This window comes from Dipteris shenzhenensis, chromosome 22 (genome assembly GCF_047967505.1).
Source record: "Dipteris shenzhenensis isolate YYH24624 ecotype China chromosome 22, Dip_SZ_1.0, whole genome shotgun sequence".
In the NCBI taxonomy this organism is placed as follows: domain Eukaryota; kingdom Viridiplantae; phylum Streptophyta; class Polypodiopsida; order Gleicheniales; family Dipteridaceae; genus Dipteris; species Dipteris shenzhenensis.
Window position 1 is genome coordinate 40808600 of NC_141617.1, and position 21155 is coordinate 40829754.

The window sequence follows — 21155 nt, forward strand, 5'->3', positions numbered from 1 at the left end:
TGGCATGGATAATGACAAAAATCATAGTTGGGATTGCTATCACATCTGTGCAACCACTTGTGCAACTATTGCCTTTGTTGTTAGCCGCCACGTTTGGAATTGCAAGAATTAGAATCAGATGTTGACCATCCTCTATGAGTTTTAGATGGAGTGTGGCATGTCCCTGCATCGATTGAGGTATATTGTTGATGCGATGATGGTGAAAATGCATATGGGCTTAACATTGAAGGGCAGCAACTAGCTGAAAATGCTGCTCAAGTATTACGTACGATGTATCATTTTCATCCTTTTTAGACCTAGATAGAGAACATTTTCGTGCAATCCCATATTTTGAAGCAAAGAATGAAATTCGACAGAGCCCAAGAAACGCATCGGTTAAAATTAACCATCGCTATGTCACGAGGAGCAACAGCAACAGTAATAGAAGCAACAGCAACTCCTACTCTTTGCTAAGACCAATAGCCCCCAAATACATGCACACATACATATACACATACATACATACATATACATATACATATGTGTGTGTGTGTGTGTGTGTATACATACATACATACATATATATATGTATCTTCCTTACATCACAAACCCGATGACTTCAACGTTCGTAGCACACTCGAATGTCGCTTGCTCGTCGGAGCCATCAAAATCTCAGCAAGTTGGCAATTTGCATCTTCAAGATTTGGAAACACTAATGGATCGGACGATGATGTTTCCGAAGTGGAAGCCAACACCACTCCCAGAGCTCTTGCACGAGAGGAGAACACTCCAAAGTTCTCCAAGCCTGCATGGCGTAAGCAATGTGAACGTGTTTATTTATTTTATATCAGATGTCTCCGAAGAGCGATTGATTTTTTTAATCCGAAAGCTCTTGCAAAGCGCAGGCTTCAAGAAGTATCGCTAATGTTTCTGCTGGTGATGGAAGACGGTACATTGTATTGTCGCTAATCTTAAAGTTGTAACAAAAAACATCGAGAGTGCTTGGAATCATCATCGCCTTCTCTCAGACGTGAACAAAGCAGGTTTATTATACACAGAGAAACCCATCCTAGAGCAAAGCATGCAGTTGCTTTTGTCAACTCCAACGCACCCTTCATTTCGCCAATGCAGTTGCTTCTGTCACGCCCACTTCAATCTTCCAGGCATCATTGCCCGTTTTGCTTAGGTTCTACCCTCCTTGCTCACCTTCTCCCCCGCCGTCCTCATCATCAACTCTACCCACTTCAAAGCTGCCTCCTACGATCTCACCCTCCCTCACTCCTCTACAATTGCTGTTCCCGACGCAACGCCTTTCAGATTGATTTACCCCCGACAACATCTTTGCGGTTGTAGGCTTCAGATCCAGGGGCACCTACACCGGCATAGTTGCTGGGAGACTAATAACCCTCCTCTGTTGGAATGCTTACAACCACCCTTTCTGCACTGTTGAGCTTCCTCCAACCGCAAGCATTTCCACACACGGCATACAGTCTTCCCAAAAAAATACGGATTCTCTATGGTATTTACCGTGGAGATGGGAAGCAGGAAAGGTGAGCGCAAAACGTAATCAATAGAGGTGGTGGAGGTTAGAGAGGACAAGGATTTGATTCCGAAATACAATCTGAGAGAACCGACTACAGATTGGACACGATTATATCGCCAAAGCCGCACATCAACTTCACGCCAGGCCTCTGCACGCCATATTGCTGCAGCTGCTTTTGAGACAAACAAGATTGAAATTGCCAATCCTGAAGCTGTTGTTGATTTGTTCTCTTTCAATCGAGTGATTCCACTCCTGTCGATGATTACGTTAACTTTCAAAACGGGTTGAAATTGTCAATTTTAGTTGTACCTTTAGAAAGCGCATCGGCTTTCTGTGGCTGATTTTAGATTAACTTTTAAAAGAACACTGGGAAATCCATTCGAGATGAGATGAGAGGTGATTCTTTCTCTGTCTCTGCTCAGCTGGTACGATACTGGCCAACGAATTACGACAAGATGATTGAACAACTATTCCGATCATATACAGCTATCTATGCATCGCGTTGATCATATCGACACCTTTGAAGAAGCAGGGTAATCGCAAACATGAAGAAAGATACGAACTGCGAGACCGGAGCCGGGGACCTTCAAAGCTGTATGACCGCTATACTGCTTCTGGGCTTTTGGAAAAGCTCTACTAATGCGTGAAGTTTGTAAAAGCAAGCTCAACTAATAATGGGGTGATCTAACGATCTACTAGTAACCACGTGGCTGCGTAGGATTTGAGAACTAAAAAGGCTGGCTAAGTAAATAGATGAAGCTTGAATCTAGCAAAGTCCTGTTACTTAGCGTTTAGGCTCTTAGAAAGCTAGCTCTTATAATCTTATCAAAATATTAGGTCAAAGTCTGATAGTAGAGAAAGGGAGGTAAAAAGAGGCATGGTTATCAAGCTTAGACAAAGCCGGCATCAGTGTTCTCGACTCTGGCAATTGGAAGAAGAAGGCAACTCATGATCAATTAGGTCTGAACCACTTTCACAACCATAGGGCCCCAGGATCCTCCTCGTGCTCACAAGTGAGGCTTGTGAGGCATTGACCCTTTAACCACAACAAAAACAATGTTTGTTTCTCTTATTGAAGTTTGTGTGCCAAGTGTACACATGATGTACTCAAGTGTGCACATAATGTACTGTATGTCCATATTTGATTGCCAAAGAAGCTTATCTTTGGATTAAAAGTGTTTGTGAAAATGTATAAATGCATGCACACATTTCAAAGCAAGGCGCATTTGTGGATGAGCTTTGTGCACATGTGTATGCATGCATGTGAAATATTCTACAGTCGAATGCTTACGAAGTGTTTCACCCAAGCAGCAGTATGTCTTGCATGTCAAGCATCACATTTGATTCTAAATGTTGTAATGCCAGTCGGCAATGTAAGGTCTTAGTGAATCCATCCCCAATAACCAGCGTGCAGAACTGCAAGGTTAAGCACATAATAAATCCATGCATGATACAGATAAAGACGAACTTATTACTTCTGCCTTTATCGAGCCATCACAACAATAGGATTACAATCTATGCAGGGAACCACCTCTTAAGAAACTGTCCATGTCTGTATTCCTACATTGATCAGGAAAGCATCAGCATGTCACCAGCCCCTGCCACTTAACCCTTTGAGTGGCATAAGACTGACGAAAGGGCTCCATGCGCCAGATAATAGGAAAGCTATGCACCTGAGTAGAGCCAAACCTGTAACTTCCTTTATATCAATATGATAATTCAGAGATACCGGATTAAAAAATCCAACAGGATACAGGCAAGATCCAAGCTTTGCTTACTGTGGATCATAGCCTACTTGCACCAAATGATCTGCCCTGTAGAAATGGGTGCATCTGAACTTCAGATCAATAGTCGAAAAATCCATGAATACATATGCTGCCCAATGCATACAACTGGCATTCCTACCACTGTGGTGAATTTTCAATGCCAAGTCCATTGCAAGTCAATATCAAACCTTTGAACCGATTGAGGTATTCCTGCTTAGACGTTCACCAACATTGAAAGTCAGAGCACATCTTTGAAATTATGCACAAAACTAAAGCAACATCCAGAATGTACTTTTGATCCTTACAATTATTGTGTAGTGCTGAATATCAATATCTCCTCTTGAATCATAGTCAAGGCGTTTAACAGGATCACTTAGCACTGTTGAGGACAAGAGAGCAGAGTCAATCATGCAGCTTCAGAAAAACTCAATTACCAACTTGCACATACACCACGAAAACACTTTGAGGTGCCATTGCAAGAGGGTGTCAGGTTTGAAAGAAATGATCATTGAAAGAGAGAGAGAGAGAGAGAGAGAGAGAGAGAGAGACTCTCAACAAAAAGCAAAAGCTGCTAAGCCTCAAAATACAGCAAGAATAGCTTATCCAAGAAAGCCAGGTGTAGTTTAAAGGTTCCTGAGACATGCAGATTTAGATATGCAGACTATCGTCACAGGGCAGGAACTAACTTGCACAACACGACAACAAATACATGGGATTGCAGCACATGGATGGACAAGATACAGCATGGAATGAGTGGGAGTCAAGCATATTGCAGCATCTTGTTCAACCATGAAAAACTTGACATGGCGTGTTGTGTTTATGGGTTTCTTTTTTACTACTTTTAAACAGCAGGAACTAAAGAGAAGAAAGAGTAGGACGGCGTCATGTACCAGATAAGCTGAATCTAATAAGCAGATAATTTAACCAAATTCAGAGTCACTACAGCATAAAAGGCTAAAATGAAAATGGGTCCAAGTTCAGAAACCAAGCTGCTAATTTTTCAACCAGGGAAATGCACCATAAGGCCATTTAAAAATATGCCCAACGAAAGTATACAAGATGGGTAGTTTGTTATCCTCTTCAAATCACCCAAAGAGTAAAAGCTTATAGTTAACAAAATCAGGACTATCACCTACTCAAAATAAAACAGAGAAATATTGGAGAAAGGCCTAGTGTGTGCCTCACCCCTACGAGGATCACGCTAAAGTGACACGTCTCAAAAAGGGGGCTTGAATAGTCCCATATATAAAAAATCTAACTAAATGTATATGTGTATGTGTGAGGGCCATTGATCATCCCCCTGGGGCCTTTTGGATGCTCTAATCTGTGCATGGCTATGGGGCAGGGTGTGGGACCCCTGCACCTGGTGCACTTTGTGTGTAGGTGTGTGCATTGTTGACACATGGCACCTCTCAATTCTAACATGGTATCAGAGCTGGCTGTTCTGGCAGGCTGTGGACTGACACCTGTGCAGATTGTGAGATTTACACCTGCTCACGGCTGATGTGTTGCGGCTGTCCTGTCTGAGGAGACTGAAATGTGGGTATGACTGGTGCTCTTTGCCTACCCGTGGACGCAGGGTGGGTGCGCTCTGTTCTGACAGCTGTGCATGCGTGATTGGCGGCGGGGCTGCAGCTACAGGATGTGGCGACCCATGGCTGATGCTGACGCTGTGTGGACCTCGTGGCTGGTGCAGAGACTGGCGGCGGCTGATGTTCTTGTTGATGGACCAAGTGCTGTGATCATGGTGGTCGTGTAATCAAAGTTGATATTGGGTTGTCCAGAACGCACTGCTGCGAGGGCTTTTGGCCCATGGGAGCCTGTTGGAGAAAGGCCTAATGTGTGTGTCCCCCCTCGGAGGGCCGCGCTGAAGTGAAACGTGTAAAAAGCGGGACTTGAATAGTTCCATATATAAAAAATGTGCTAAATGTCCCTTATATATGTTGAGTGATGTAAGGGCCCTAATCCCCCGCCCCCCCACAACCCCTGCCCCCCCCCCCCCCCCCCCCCCGCAGGACTTTTGGATGCTCTGACATGTGCATGGCTAATGGGCACGAAGTGGAACCCCTGCACCCAGTGCACTTTGTGTGTGGGTGGGTGTGTTGTTGAGACATTGCACCTCTCGCAACTCCAACAACAAATAAACAGACTGATCGCAAGTGTGAAAATAATGCAAAATAATCCGAGGCCTGGGAGGCATCATTGAAACAGCATATCCGCAGACCAGGGCTTCAAGAATACCTTTATAAGCCTCATTTATTTCCTGAAATTTTGCAGTGGCAAATTCATCTCCCTTATGCTTGTCAGGATGCCACTTCTGCAAAACACAACAAACAATTTCTTGATTCCAAGAAACAAAGAGAATTCAGTTCAGAAAGCTTGTGCCCTTGAAAATTAGATGATAAGCTGCCAAGTGTAAAAGGAGTAAGAACAAACAAGTCTGTATAATCCCTCTTAGATGGCTACCAAGATGGTTTGAAAGACTTCAAAGCATGACAATGGAAACACAGTACATTCTCATTTTAACTAACTGAACGGGATAAGATCAGCACAGCAACCAGTCTTTGACCATGTTGAGGAGATATTGTATGGAGGGTCCTTGTAGAATGCAGAAGTGAGTACGTATCTCAAATGCTACTTAGTACTCTGGTTGCTGCACCACAAAGCACTTAAAGACCTCTCACTAATAATGTTCCTAGGCTGAGCTATGAAGATAATTAAACAATAGTGCTTGTTCATGTGTTTTGCGACCTCTTTATCATCAGACCCTATATCCCATAAATCGCATTCACAGTGAAAGCTTGTTTGCTGACACACCCGATTCCACGAAACATGGGAAATTTGTTGATTAGCTCTCCCATGAAAGCTGGTTTTAAAAGCTCCAAGGAGGGATTTAAGACTGAAAACCATTGATAGATCTTATCTTATGTGCATACTGCAAATGGCATGTCTTTGGCATCTCATCTCCTCTCCTCCTCTCTCTCTCTCTCTCTCTCTCTCTCTCTCTCTCTCTCTCTCACACACACACACACACACACAAAAAAAAAAACCACACGGCTTGGGGAGTAGATGATGGAATGGTTGGGTCAAAGAATAAGTGTGAGTGATCGGCTCCTGGCACAAGGGGGTCGATTAAGCACTCAGAGATATATGATCTGAAAGCAGGAGATCCCACGATTTAGTCAACCACACTGTGACCGCTCCGTGTGAGCAACACGTATATCTTTATGAGCCTGGCCACCTCTGTAACCCATTGTTTCATGACTGGTACACATATCTAGCAATTGTCTTCCATATTGCATGATGAAGGATCCTGTGTGTGTGTCCTCAGATCTGCAACTAAACTCTCCAAGCTGGAGGTCTGGTAGTGCTATGGCATCTCCCTAAAAGTCTAGGATCTCTGCCTGTGTGTCTCTGGTCCTAGAGTTGGAAGTCCCAGATAAGTAGGACATCTCCCACCTGTTGGGTCTCTGAATCTCATCATACAGTACTAGGAAAGGGGATGTTTGTCCTCACACTGAGTAATCGTACAGCAAAGTCTAATGTCTATGGAGGGAAGTAGCATGCTGCAATGTATACACCTGATCTGAGATAGCATGCTGCAATGTATACATCCTTGATCTGAGGCATGCTGCAATGTATACATCCTTGATCTGAGGTTGAGAGAGCGCCCCACCCCCCCAAAAAAACACCCTACAACAACACCGTATCCAAACCAACCCTCAAAAGCCACTTTCTCCCTAATTGATACATACATTTTCAGGTACACAATTGCCCCCCCCGCCCTCACATATACATGGTATAAAATGTGTGTGTGTGCATGGAGAGAGAGAGAGAGAGAGAGAGAGAGAGAGAGAGAAGGGGGGGGCGGGAGGGGGGGCGCACACGCACACATCCCACTCTATCCCAGCCACCCCTCAGCCAATTTCTCCCTACGTTCAGCTTCAAGTACACAATTTCCGCCAATATTGGATTATTTGTTGTCAGAAGCCCAACGTGACCTGTATGCACACCAGCACTGGTCCACATGTGGAAGTCCCTTCAACACACTAGCTACCGGTTGCCACATCCCGTAGGGATCATGTTAGACACCATTATTTGGTACTGCTGCCACCCCCCCAATAGTGCTAGAGCAGAGAACCAGTTGATACGAGTGCCATATTATAGCTGCATTGTCAGCTAAATCGTCACAAGCAAACACCTCTCATCTCTCTGCAGGTGCTAGTTTGCATGGCAGAGCTAGGCTCTAATACCACTATTGGGGCCAAGTATCACTCGGTGGAAGACCGAAGGAATGACGCCTAGGAGGGTCCCCGTGCCCTACAGTCTAGCCACATGTAGCTCCCTAGAGCTCCCAAAATGCTAGCAGGGATCCCTAGGTTGGTTATTACCTGTCCTTACATCTTTGGGATGGATTCAGACACTTTACATTATGGAATTACTAGATGTTCCCTGTACACCTTCATGCATCAGCACCTGAATAAATGAGGTAGATGGTGTTTACTACATTTGGTTGGCTATTACCTCTCCTTACATCTTTGGGATAGATTCGGACACTTTACAATATGGAATTATTAGATGTTCCTTGTCCACCTTTAGGCATCAGCACCTGAATAAAAGAGGTGGATGACATTTACTACATTTGAAAAGAGATAAGTTAACTTGAACACCTGAGAGGACACAACTATTGGGAATTCTTTTGCTAGGATAATCAAGTAAGATGCAATCGTAACTAACACAAAACTCAATAACAAAATCCGAGATGTGATCAGCTTTAGTCTTCAATAGTCCAACAAGAACTTTAGCCTACTGCATCTGCAGTTTGTCTATAATTGACTTACCCAAGGTTAGTTAATTCATATAAGAGTAGTACATAAAAGATATCTACTACAAATGATTCGCTCCAACTGAGCATCATGATCTAGGTAAGGAGCATAAACAAGACAAAACACTTCCCTAAAGGATGCCTAAGAAAAGTTTTAACCTTCTCTCACCACACAACCCAACATATAGGAAATTTCCCAAACATCTTAGAATACCCTTTGCAAGATGCACGATTGAAGCTGTCACTAGGGCACCCAGTAGTCCACATCTCAAAGGCAAACATTGAGAGTGACATCTTTAGCACTTTATGACAACACTTGCATTCAGAATTGCTCAGACAATCTTAGATTATTGCACGCTGTTTCCTAATAATGCAGGAAGAAGCCAAGCACAGGCAGACATATATATACCTTTGTAAGATCCAATCGTACAAATTTAGAGTTTTTATTGTTTTTAGAATATATATTAGATAGATAGATAGATAGATAGATAGATATAGAGAGAGAGAGAGAAAGAGAGAGAGAGAGAGAGAGACCAATGCAAGGCGCAAGTAATTTGTCCTTATCGATTCTTCTGTCGCATCATAGTCAACTTCAAGCACCCTATAAAAATCCTGCTCATACAAAAGAATTATAGATCAGTGAAAGCACATCCTCGTACCAACCTAAGTCTTATAGACATCAACATCGTCAATTCAGAAGTTTTCACCTACAAAGCTTCAACTCACAAATTCCACTAAACTTTCAATTAATGCTATGGCATCCCTATCAGTGTTGGAAAGGTCACCTCCCCATCTGTAAGCCCCCAAATGAGGAGAGCGTGGGGGAGGGAGACCTAGGGCAGAAGATGCCCAGAGAAGAGAGAGAGGGGGCTGCCACATGGGCAGCACCTCACAAGAGAAGAAGGCTGCAACAGATGGCGCGAACTACAATGCAGATGGCGGGGCATCCAAGTGATGGAGCGGGCCTGCAAGTGGGCAGATCAGAGTGGCGCAGCAGAGGCGGGACAGACCAGCACATGGGTCGGCCAGGAGAGAGGCTGGTGTGCTGCAGACAAAGCTTGGCAGGGGCTGCCCACCTAGGCTGATTCATAGGCAGTAAGGTGGAGAAGAACACACTGGACGGAAAGTCTACAGAAGCTCGAGGTGGAGCACGCGGACTCGAGTCTAGAGATAGCCGGCAGATAGGAGAAGGACCTTGTGGCTAGATCAGAGGACCACACCATTGGTGGGACTCTGGATCTATCTCTTTTGTATTGTGTCCATAGTTTTGGACGGAAATATATAAGTTTTGGTGTCTTCTATATCTAGCTGGTTCATTGTCTATTGATGAGTATGCACATCTATGTGATGCACATTAAGTAAAGAAGTTTGTGATTCCACACCCCACACCACACTGTGTGAGCTCCTGGTTATTACTATAAGTCTTCCGCTGTGTGTACCCTCTGTTGGGTCATTTCTAACAAGTGCCCAAGGCTAGGTGCAAGCCACAACTATAAACATATGTTCAGTTCAGTGTTGACACATTTAATGGACCATAACGGCGGGTTTTATCACATATTCAAGCTCAGAATGTATAATATTAACGTCTTGGAGAAAAAAACGATTTCAATACAAATGTCTCTGATTATGACATCTAATCCAAAAGAAATAGTTACCAGGAAACAGGAAGGGCTCCTTGGGAATACAAAATGTGGAAATAAAGACAGTAAAGGAAGACCATATCATCATGCCAGCAGTATTACACTTACCATGCAAAACATTTCATACATTATGATTCATGGCTGAAAATTCTCCCGAACATAAAACATCAGATTTTGTCCAACATCATGTATCCACACACCAATGGTCATCTAAAAGGACAGCCATCATCAACAAACAACATTTTCAGAAGACAATCCTATAAACTATAAATTATGGCCAACAATATACATCAATAGGCATGGTCTATAGTGAAAGAAGAGAAAAGGCATGGTTTACAGTGAGATAAATAGCATCGTCTATGGTGAAAGAAGAAAATAAGAACTCAATGGTGTGTTACACACATGAGCTAATAAGAATTAAATACAATGAAAAGACTAAAACTTGCATAACAAACCCTCAAATAGTGATGGCATGATGAGCATATAAGATATCTTTGCTTCACAGAAATTAGAGCCAACATAAAGGCCAAGATGTTCTACGTTCAAAATCATCCGTTGTAATTTAACAGCCTCCTCAATGGAGTGACTTAAGTGACCCTGCCCCCCTGGGCTTTCCCAACCTCCCCCCGCCCCGGAAAGAAAAAAGATCTAAAACAAAAATAAAAAATAAAAAAATAGGAGGTGTTTAGGGTTCCTGTTGTTCCGAATACAGCGGCTGCGGGAGTCCAAGGCAGGAATATCACGTCACTACCCCATGTCCACCATATAAGCTAAACTGGAGTTATTCAGATACACCATTATGCAACTAAATGTCAAGAACCACCAATATTTGAGACTATGGCCAAAAAATGCTCAAAACTCCAAAAGTAAGCCGGGCAACGCAACACAAAGGAGCTTGCTTTTATTGCGGCAAATAACCATGGGAGAAAATATGCAGAAACAGCAAGGCGAATGCAGGAAATAAACAGCATGGCATGATTTGTACAATCTGGACATGAATGAGATGGACAATCTAATAAAAGTCAAGGTGGTAAGGGACCAGCTCGCGGCAGTTGGTCAGAAGGTAGACTCAAGTCATCTAGGATTGTTGCCATTGAGCTTGGCCCTTTACTATTGCAGGAAGAGGCTCGGGAAAAGCTATTTACTCAATTGGACAAGAAAGCTCTCGTGGCAAGAGACAAGCCCGGCAAGGGTAAGTTCAAAGACTCCAAGAACAACAGCAAGACCAAGGATGCAGAGAAAAAGAGGCAGATGAAGTGCTTCTACTGTGAGAAGCTTGGTCATTTTACTAAAGAGTGCTGCAAGAAGAAGGTGGATCTCAAGCGAAAGGAGTCCAAGTCCAAGGAGGAGCCAAAGACTGAATCGGAAAACGTCACGACTGGCGCTCTCTTCATCATCACTAAGTATGCAGTTAGTGAAGGAAAGGTAGACTGGTACGTGGACAGTGGAGCTTCAAAGCACATGTCCAACAAGGAGTGGTTCAAAACCATGGAAGGTACGCATCCCGATTCCAAGGTCGCTGTGAGGAATAACCGGACATGCCCTATGAAGGGTGTCAGTAGTATTCCATTCATCACGATTGCAAGAAACAAGGAGCTGATTTCCAGTGTACTGTATGTACCGACCTTGTGCAAGAACCTGTTGTCTGTCAGTCAGATAGACAAGCACAATATGTAGGTCTTATTCGACAACGGCAAAGTCACTGTCACATCCAAGGGGAACGGAAAGGTAGTAGCTCCAAGAGTCGAGAAGCATGGGCTATATCGGCTCGACGCTCTATTGGTGCACAGGAACCGTGGTAGATCCAGATTGTGACATAAGCGGTTCGGTCACGTTAACCATGCACTCTCGCCGAGATGCAGAAGACAAAGATGGTGGGTGGACTTCCACCGATTGCAAGCAATGATCGTGTTTGCAGGGCTTGCTTGGAGGGCAAGCAACACAGGGACAAGTTCCCCATAGGAGGCCTCATCTTGGGCCAAGAAGCCGCTTGAGTTGGTTCACGCCGACATCTGCGGCCCAATGTTGACAAATTCATTCGCAGGTTCGCGGTATTCTCTTTTATTTGTGGATGATTTCAGTTGCATGACGTGGGTATTCTGCCTGGCCAAGAAGTCTCAAGCTTATCAGAAATTCAAAGACTAGAAGGCCCAGGGAGAGAAGGAGAGTGGGGAGGAAATCAAAGCCTTCCCCACCGACAGAGGGGGAGAGTTCACTTCTACCAAGTTCAATGGATTTTTGCAAGAAGCACGAGATCAAGAGACAACTCACTATAGCTCGCACATCCCCGCAGAACGGAGTTGCTGAGAGGAAGCACAGGACCGTCACAGAGACAGGTTTGACCATGTTGCAAGGGAGGAATCTCTCGAAAGCTTACTAGGGTGAAGCCATGAACACTGCCATTCACATCCTCAATAGAACCAAGACCAAGGCTGTTGATGACAAGACTCCATATGAAGCTTACTATGGTAAGAAGCCCACGATATCTCATTTACGGGTTTTCGGTTCCAATGCATTTGTTCATGTGCATAAAGATAAGCGGACGAAGCTTTGATTCCCATATCCGAAAATGTATCTTTGTGGAATACAATGAAGAATCCAAGGCCTATCACCTTTTTGACCCGGAAAAGAAGAAGATCCTTATCAATAGGGATGTGATCTTTGAGGAGTCAGAGCCACAGCCTACAGAAGAGGTTCCTGAACTTCCGGCATTACCCCCACCCAAGGTCACCATCCAAGAGGTGAAGCCGACTGAAGACCTCGAGGAGGAGGAGAAGCATGCCATTCTACAACTCCATCAAAGGCACCTCCATCAGAGAAGAAGCTACCTCAATGGTATTTGAAGACTTTAGCAGACTCACAAGTCACGGACATTCCTGAGAGCAGTTCAAGAGTGCGGCAGTCTCAATGCAATAGGAAGACTCCCTTCGTGAACTACGCTATGGTGGCTCAGCTTGAGGAGCCCCGATCCTTCCAAGAACTGAAGGATATTCCAAAATGGCAGGAAGCCATGCAGGTAGAGATGGATGCCATTATGAAAAATGACACTTGGATTTAGTGCCCAAACCAACCAAGTGGAAGGTCATTGGGACTAAATGGATGTACAAGCTTAAGTTCAAGTCAAATGGGAGCTTGGACAAGTACAAAGCGAGATTGGTGGTGAAAGGCTATGCACAGTCAGAAGGACTTGACTTCGACGAGACCTTGCCGCACAGCTAGAATGGTGACTATTCGGACAATCATTGCCTTGGCTCCTCATCACAATTGGCTTATTTTTCAAATGGACGTCAAGTCTGCATTTTTGAATGGTACCCTGGAGGACAAGGTATATGAGGCACAGCCACCACGATTTCAAATTCCAGGATCGCCATCAAAAGTCTGCAAACTGAAGAAGGCCTTATACGGGCTGAAACAGGCCCCCGAGCTTGGTATCAACCGATAAATGTTTCTTTCAGAAGATAGGGCTTCAGCAGAGTCCATTAGAGGCAAATTTTTATCTCAACACACAGGGGGATTTGCGGCTAGTATTGATTCTATATGTGGATGACCTCATCATTACAAGGGATCATACAAAGAAGGTTGCTCAGGCCAAGAGACTTCTCATGGAGGAGTTCGAGATAACTAACTTGGGCATACTTCACTATTTTCTTGGGATTGAGGTGAAGCAGGGAAAGACCTGCATCTTTATTTCATAGGAGAAATATTGCAGGGAACTGCTCAAACGCTTTCAGATGGAAAATTGCAAAGCAGCAGTGACTCCCATGGAAACCGGTCTGAAGCTGAGTGTGCGTGATCCATCTCAGCCAGTTGATTTATCACTGTATCAACGCTTGGTGGGGAGTTTGCTTTACCTCACGCAGTTGGATTGCTCTGTTAGTTCTCCGCCACACCCAGACTGACCATTGTCATCACCATCGTCATTGCCATTACCATTGCTAATCCTGCTAGATGTCATCTCAATAGAAGCTTTCTCTTTCATTGCTATGGAAGTGTCACCATTTGCAGACATTGAACAGACATTCAACCCCAGTGACGGAGAAGGAATTGGACTCTGAGATGAGTCCTGTGATTCTGATGGCCGAGTGTCCCCTGCAGGGAAGCGAAGGTGCTTCCCTGTTCTCTAGGAAAGGAAGTTGAGAGGCATTTGGGCACCGGCACTACAGGTGACGACTCCTTTTTTTGAGTGGCCTGTGGTAAGAGAGCTACGGAGCCAACTTCAGCAGACCATAGTGCCTTCGCTTGATAGTACAAAGTCCCAAAAACAAAAATATTGAACATAAGATAATTGGAGTTGTAACGAAATGCAGTACCATAATTGTATTGATTCACTACCACAAACATCAACAAAAAGCTTCAAAACGAGAGAGATAATGCCTCCAAGACAGGTAAAGGGTATGGCTGAAATAGTGGAGGAAGTGGACGAAACCCACCGCAGTGGCACAACCCAAAGTAGCAGTAGCTGTGGGTCAAGGTCAGAGCAGCTTTTATGCTGTAAAGTGGGTGCTGACAAACTTTGTATCACCTGGAGGGGTTATCTACCTCTTTGCACATACAAGCTCCTCTGCTGTACATACCAACACCAATGGGAAACAACCTTCCAATGGAACAAATAAGTGAGGATATCATAGACAATTTTAAAATGCTGCGATTCATGGAAACTGGAAGCTCCTCAATCAGTACCAACAAATGTGCAAAAAAGGCAGGTCAAGCCAAAGGTTTGTTACTCAGACATGGTACAGAAACAACTGGTGGGCCAGATATCTAACCTTAGTATTGGAAAGTCAGTTGTCAGTCCACTAAAAAAGGCATTCAGAGGATCTCATCCTATCGGCAAGGCATGCTCCTGATGTTTGCATAGTGACAAAGGAAAGCTGGCGCTTTCTGTGAAATTTTCCCATCCATCCTCAGATGCGGTTGACCAACCGTTTTGGTCATAATTTTTGAACCAACCCTGCTTCTTGTAATCATCATCACAGGTTGTTTCCAACTGTTGCAATGCACACAAATAACCTCCTCTTGTAATTTGTGATACCTCATTGCAATTCACAACTAGCAGATCATCCATCACAGCTATACCCTGCCTCTAGACCAGCAAGTTGATTGGTTGTCCTAATCCAGCATCACACAACTAGAGCTGGTTTCACCCTGCTCTAGGACAGCCACACCGTAGCCTACAAGGCTCTTGCACAAAACCTCCATGCCCATTGAGTCCAGCTGCACAACCTCCAAATCCGCATGTGAACACAACCTTTCCTGCATGCACCTGTGGCAATGATTGCTACCACATGACTCCCAACTCCATCAACCGAGTTCTTGCAACTTATTCAAGTCCTATAGACAGCAATCATCACAGCCTCCATACCTCTAGATGTCATTTGTCGTTTGAGAGAGACCAGTTCATCTAAACCTTCCCGTATCACCAAATCCCTCAGGGGATAATCGGTTGAATTTTCAAATAGATGACCTAACACGGGCCTATATGGCACCTTGGGCTTTGTGCTGAAACACAACAGCTTGCTGTATCAATCATCAAGTCTTCTTCAGGCAACCTATGCCGGTCCATGACTGTCCCATGAGCTTGATCACCAAGCTGTGCAGTCCAATCATAAATAGGTCATTTGATCAATGAGCGAGTCCCTATGGGCTGACCTGTGATAACCACACATTGCCTTTGAAATCATCTCTACAGCTCCCTTGTGACCAGCGCATACCTTTATATACCTAGATGAATCCAGGAACATTCCCAAACTCATCCTCTAAAAACACAACATAGTGCAGTTTCAATCTCATGATAGTCACTCACAAGGTTGAAAACCATAAACTCCATCATGCATAGTAGGGACTAGCTACTATGACATCCCCATAGGTTAACGATGTAACTATTGCTTAACATCAGGACCTGGAAGATATGAGGACATCCCCACTGACATCATCAGCGAGCGCCCAACAGTGGGTGTAGACCATAGTATAAAAATATGCTCTCACACATACAAATCCACACACCCACACATACTTGAGCATCCATTTATACAAAGTCTTCGTACTGAGTTTCTATCGGCACTCCGGAGGTGAAGGGCAAACTCAGCCATGACGAAGGTGAGCACTAAAGGAGAAGGCTAATCAAAAGGTAGTCCAAAATCTCTTCATTCAAGCTACAACTGCCTGTGAAGTCTAAACATTTTCATCCCCAACGAATCTGAATCATGGGTCAACAGGGCAGCTTGTCACTTGACGAAAAGATTTGCCCTCCGAAGCCTTCTACAACCGCCAACAACCAGTTAAGCATGTTGCAACGATGGATCAAACTTATAGCCATTTCCCAAGCTTTGTTCATACTACATCGCTAGTTCATCATTCATGCATAGGAGTACTCTGGCCCAACTACTAGAGCTTGTTATAGCAATAGGGACAAACATCTCACTAGCTTTTACTCTTAAGAGCCAATCTTTTCTTGAGATCCCACCTTCCCAATGTCCCTAGAAGGGTTTCCACAAGTCTAGAAGCCTTGATAATCGCAATTGGATAGATGCATCATGCTATTCCAACAAAATTCATATGCCTTTGGGTACTAACCTTGAGTTAGTACTTATTAATAGGACCAGCGCCGAGCCTAATGTTTGGACCACCATGAACTAGCCTGCCTCACAATAACAACCTACGTGCCATGCCACAAGCTCTCACCCCGAAGGGTGACCTCGTCAAGTCCCAACTACAAGGCCTAGGGTCCCATGTCACTAGAACTCCTCCTCATCAGCCAAAGCATAAGCTACCATCTGGGTTCGAAAGATTTCAGAATTTCTTGGGTAAACCTAGTGCTTACTAAGGTTTAAAATCTCTATCCAAGCAACAGAAACTTTGATAGCAAAAAGAAGATAACAAAGCCGAAAAGAAGAGAATAATGACAGAGGTTTATTAACCTATCTCAAAGGCTATGAGACCAAGAAGAACTGAAATCAACATGAGAGTATTATCCCATGGGAGAACTAGAGGTGTCTATCACACCTCCAATCAACAACTAGGAAAAATAGGAAAAACTCCATGTGCCAAGAGTGGATCCTATCATGTAATGATGTACACGGCTCCCAAATTTTAGTCCTTGATCACAGACTAAAAATCATCCGTTCTAATGTCAAAAGAACCCCTTAGAGCTCACGCTTCGCTTCATGAGGGAATAGGAGATAAGGTACGACCCTCCAAAAACACATTGATTGAGAGAGTATCCAGGTTTACAAGCTTGCAAGCACGTTTCTATAAACTACCTCCCTGCACGACCCTTTGGACCAGAAACTATAGAAAGCATGCATTTATACCATTTTGTAAATAGTCTGTTTCACAGCATCCAGCAGTTAGCTAGCAGAGATTATCACGATACATGTAAAATTTTGCATAATGTTGCAGGACAAGCAAATTAGGTTCCACCCTTCTACAGAAACGGCACGTCTCCGTAAACAGACAAGTTATTCCGCAAGTCCCAACTTATCCGACAACCCAATTTCTAATTGAGATTTTCAGATGAAGAAGAACAACGTGAAACATAAACACACCAGGGAAAGCGCCCACAAGAGAAAAAGGCGGCGTTAGAGCAAGGCAAGGGGGAGAAAGACCTTTCGATTCTCACATAAGGTTTCGAAACCAGGATCGTTGGAACGTCCATTGCTCTCCCACCCCATACTCGGAATCAAGACCTTATTGAGGCAGGTACTATTCGCATAGCTAAAAGATGGGGATTGGAAGAGGGAAGGAAAAGTGGCAAGCGCAGAGGAAATCTATTTGAGGCAAAGGGAATAGCAGGTTTCTAAGGGAAGGGATGAATGGAAAACAATGTAAGAGGATGATGCTCACGAGCAAAATTTTTTTTTAAAATTGGCTGGATAAATGTTTTCATGTATGCCTTAGTCAACCTTAGGCTTTGACATCTAGTGGTCACCTCCATCTGAATTTTTTTGCCCAAGGTTGTGTCACATAACTTCACCTCGTATTTCTCCCCAGAGGATCTCACTCAGTCGGTCCCCACTCTTCAATCAACTTCGAACTTTCACGACAATATAGTACAAGACAGAGACAACCCTTTGAGCTCCAAAGCTCTTTCAGTTTCCGCTACGATTAACTCTCTCCCTCTTTAGGATCTCATAGATGCCACTGCAAGGCTATTCATCTAATGGGAAACAGTATTACCTCTATTCTACTACAAGTTGGAGAATTCCAACTTAATCGTCGCCATCACATGACTACCTCCCTTCTTCACCCATGGAATTCAAATTTGTAAGAATGCATGACAATACTCTCTCTCAGGTCACTCAAGGATCATTAATCACTACCTAAACTTGAAGCAAACCTCCTTATCTACAAGATAAAATCAATAAAACAAAATAAAATTGATGATAAGGGATTGGCATATGAATCATTAGCTCATGAACAAGGTGCCCACCTACATACATGGTGGGGGTGGGGTAGGTGTCCATAGGAAGGGATAAACAAGACAGAGAGTGATGAGGACATTCCTCTATTTCTGATTGAAGGCCCCCCCTACCCTCTTATTTATTAGGGTTAAAATTTAAAATCCTTTTACCATACTTCTTACACAACATTTTCATATAGCCTACTGTAAAGGCCTTATGCGGGTAAAGGATGTCTTGAGTTCAAGTCCCTTCTTTGCATGAAATTTGATAGCTTAATTGGGCTACTCCATCTTTTCACCTAAGAAATCTATTGAATTTCTCCATTGAAAAAAAAGGCCATAAATCAAGTTCTATGTATAGAACAATTTAACCATTTGTGCAAAAAAGTTACTATTTCCTCTCTCTATCTCAAATCTATCACTTTGACCTTAGCTTAATTGGCCTACTCCACCTTTCACCTATGAAATCATCTATTGAAAACGACTTTTCAATTAAGTTTCTCCTTAAATCAAATTATATGTATATTTAACCATTTGTTAAAACAACTCACTATTTTCTCTCCCTACCTGAAATCTATTTTCTCTCCTTACCTAAAATCTATTTTCTCCAATACTATGGGAGGCATAATACTAAGACATAATACTATTATGAATTAAGAATATATTTTTTTAAAGCGCGCTTGCAAGTTGTATTTTATAGTCAATATCTATTTACATTTGAATGCATATAAAACAAAAGGGCACCTTTGAGTTGTATTACAATAGCTTTATTTCCACATCTTTCAATTTGTTTTCTCTAATGCAAAAACTTTACAATAGTAGATATACTCATTACTAGATCTAGCCATCAGTGGCATAAGAAAGTACTTACTTTCATGTTACTTAATGGTTTACTTTCATGTTACTTAAAACCATAGTAACATAGGAAACTATTTACTTTCATGTGGTTTGGCTTTTTCTTCAAATCCATAAGATTTGGCTTTTCATGCTTTTTTATCTGACTTCATGGAAAGGTATATAAAAGGAAAATCTACATTTTAACAGTAGAATAGCCTAGCCCCAACTTTTTCTTTTGATCTCTCATGAAGCGACGTGGCTCTCTAGAGAGCATTGCTCCCCATGAGGATGTAATGGTGTTCAACCTTATGCTTTTATGTTTTGTTGCTTCTTGTTTTTGTTATTTTTCTAGATTTGTTTTCTTTTGTACAACCACATGAGAGTCTAAGGTACAATCTCTCTCTTGCTTCTACATTGCTTATCCATATCTATGGCCCTCTAATAGAGTTTGCCTCATTCGAATATCGTAAGTGCTATTTTGGTTGCTAAGGAATAGTGGATCTAATGTTTCATGTAGCAGGTGCTTTCTAAATCTCTCTTTGTGTTGATGATCTTTGCCCAACTGGCTTTCTCCATCTGCTAGCGAATTACTTGTTGTAGTTACTTGTATGGGCTCCAATGTGAGTTTTTGGGCAGTGTTCTGTGTGTGTGTGTGTGTGTGTGCGCCTCCTAGGGTCTTTGTGACACTTTGTTCTCATAAGTAGGACTTCTCGATGCCTATCTAATGGTTGTTGGATTCAACTTCTTATTCCTTATTGTACAATTGTATATTCATCCCTGGAACGTCATTTTCTTCTTTATGCTAGTGGAGATTGGTTCTTGATCTTAAAGATTGCATTAATTTTGTCTCTGTACAGTGGTATAAATTTCTTTTTCCTCTTTTTACTTAGTGTGGCAATCTTCACTTGTACAACAACTCGCATTGTATTCCTATTTCTCTTGGAGATTGGTTCTTAATCTTAAGCTTGAATTAATTTTGTCTCTGTACAATGGTATAAACTTCATTTTCCTCTATAATATACTAAATGTGGCAATCTCTTGCTTCTACAACAACCCACATTGTGATCCTATATCTCTTGGTTTTTGGAATGATCTTTACTGCTATAGATGAATATGGTGATTTGCTCCATGATTTCTTCTATAAGTTGGTTCTTGTTATGTCTATCAAACGTTGATCGAGGCTGGTGTTCTCCACTTTGCTTTCAAAGAATCTTCCTTGTTTATAATGAGATAGTTAATTTTTTTCAAAGAGTCACTGAAAATCTAGTATCCAAAAGTCAAATCAAGGTTATTCATTCCTTACCTGATAGGATTGCTGGGCCCATTAAATCGATATTAGGAGCCTACAAAGCATGATCCAGAATAAGTGAACTGGGTGGTAGACCACAGATCAGGCTTGGACTGAGGAACTAGATCCAAACCATGGGTCCTTGTTCGGTCCATGGATGTGATTGGATTTGAATTTGAAATTCTAGTTTTTTATTTGAAAATTTAATAAAGTCCTTTATCATGAACTTGTACTCAATTGATTTGGGAATATGGACCCAAAACAAGGTGATACACATGGACTTCAAGGAGTTTGGAGCACAAAATACAAGGTTTTGACTCGGTATATATTTGTAGATTGCCCTCGAATACAAAATTTAGTCTACGGAACATTAGATCCTAGTTCTTTTGCTCTACAAAGTCCATCTGAAATGTGGAACCAAATCTAGAATAGGGAATCTGGTAATGCGATCATGGATATGTTTTGCAAGATTCAGACTAATGGAGTCAAGCTATTAATCTTAAACTGATGATGGATTCGTGGGTTCATTTGTGCTAGTCGCTCCACATTCTTGGACCATGGATTTGGACTAAAAGATTCCAAAAATTTAAGTGTGCTTTTGATTTCTCTGGGCATGTCATATGGGTATTTTTAGTGTGTTTTTGTCATAAGGCTATTTTTCTCTCCTTTCCATAGCATTTATACATAATTCATTACATCATTTGAGTCATATTTTTAGTAAGTTTTTATACAGTACATACTACATACCACAACTCGAGAGGTATCTTTGTGTCTCTTCCATTGATTTATTTATGGTACTCAGTTTACTCTCAACAAGTAGCTAGGACCAATGACTCCTACTTCCCCATCATGGAGTAACTTCTTGTTGTTTGTGTTGGA

General features: G+C 42.7%; 1 protein-coding gene across 1 annotated transcript; it reads right to left on the reverse strand.

The window, feature by feature from the left end:
• Positions 1-2619: 2619 nt before the first annotated feature.
• On the reverse strand, positions 2620-17622 carry LOC147888110 (uncharacterized). Its single transcript, XM_087393513.1, has 5 exons — positions 17358-17622; positions 8648-8725; positions 5530-5605; positions 3594-3667; positions 2620-3498 (listed from the first exon to the last, which is right to left on the reverse strand). Exons 1-5 carry the CDS (start codon positions 17421-17423, stop codon positions 3424-3426), a joined length of 369 nt encoding a protein of 122 aa, XP_087249639.1. The 5' UTR covers positions 17424-17622; the 3' UTR covers positions 2620-3423.
• Positions 17623-21155: the final 3533 nt, after the last annotated feature.

What these genes read in the sequence shown, in the direction of transcription:
- LOC147888110 (XM_087393513.1), bottom strand. Translation starts at nt 17,423, where the DNA reads ATGGGGTGGGAGAGCAATGGACGTTCCAACGATCCTGGTTTCGAAACC. An exon ending in CCTTATGTGAGAATCGAAAG is followed by an intron (nt 8,726 to 17,357) that starts GTCTTTCTCCCC and finishes TTGTATGAGCAG; the next exon opens with GATTTTTATAGGGTGCTTGA. An exon ending in TTCAGCACTACACAATAATT is followed by an intron (nt 3,499 to 3,593) that starts GTAAGGATCAAA and finishes ACGTCTAAGCAG; the next exon opens with GAATACCTCAATCGGTTCAA.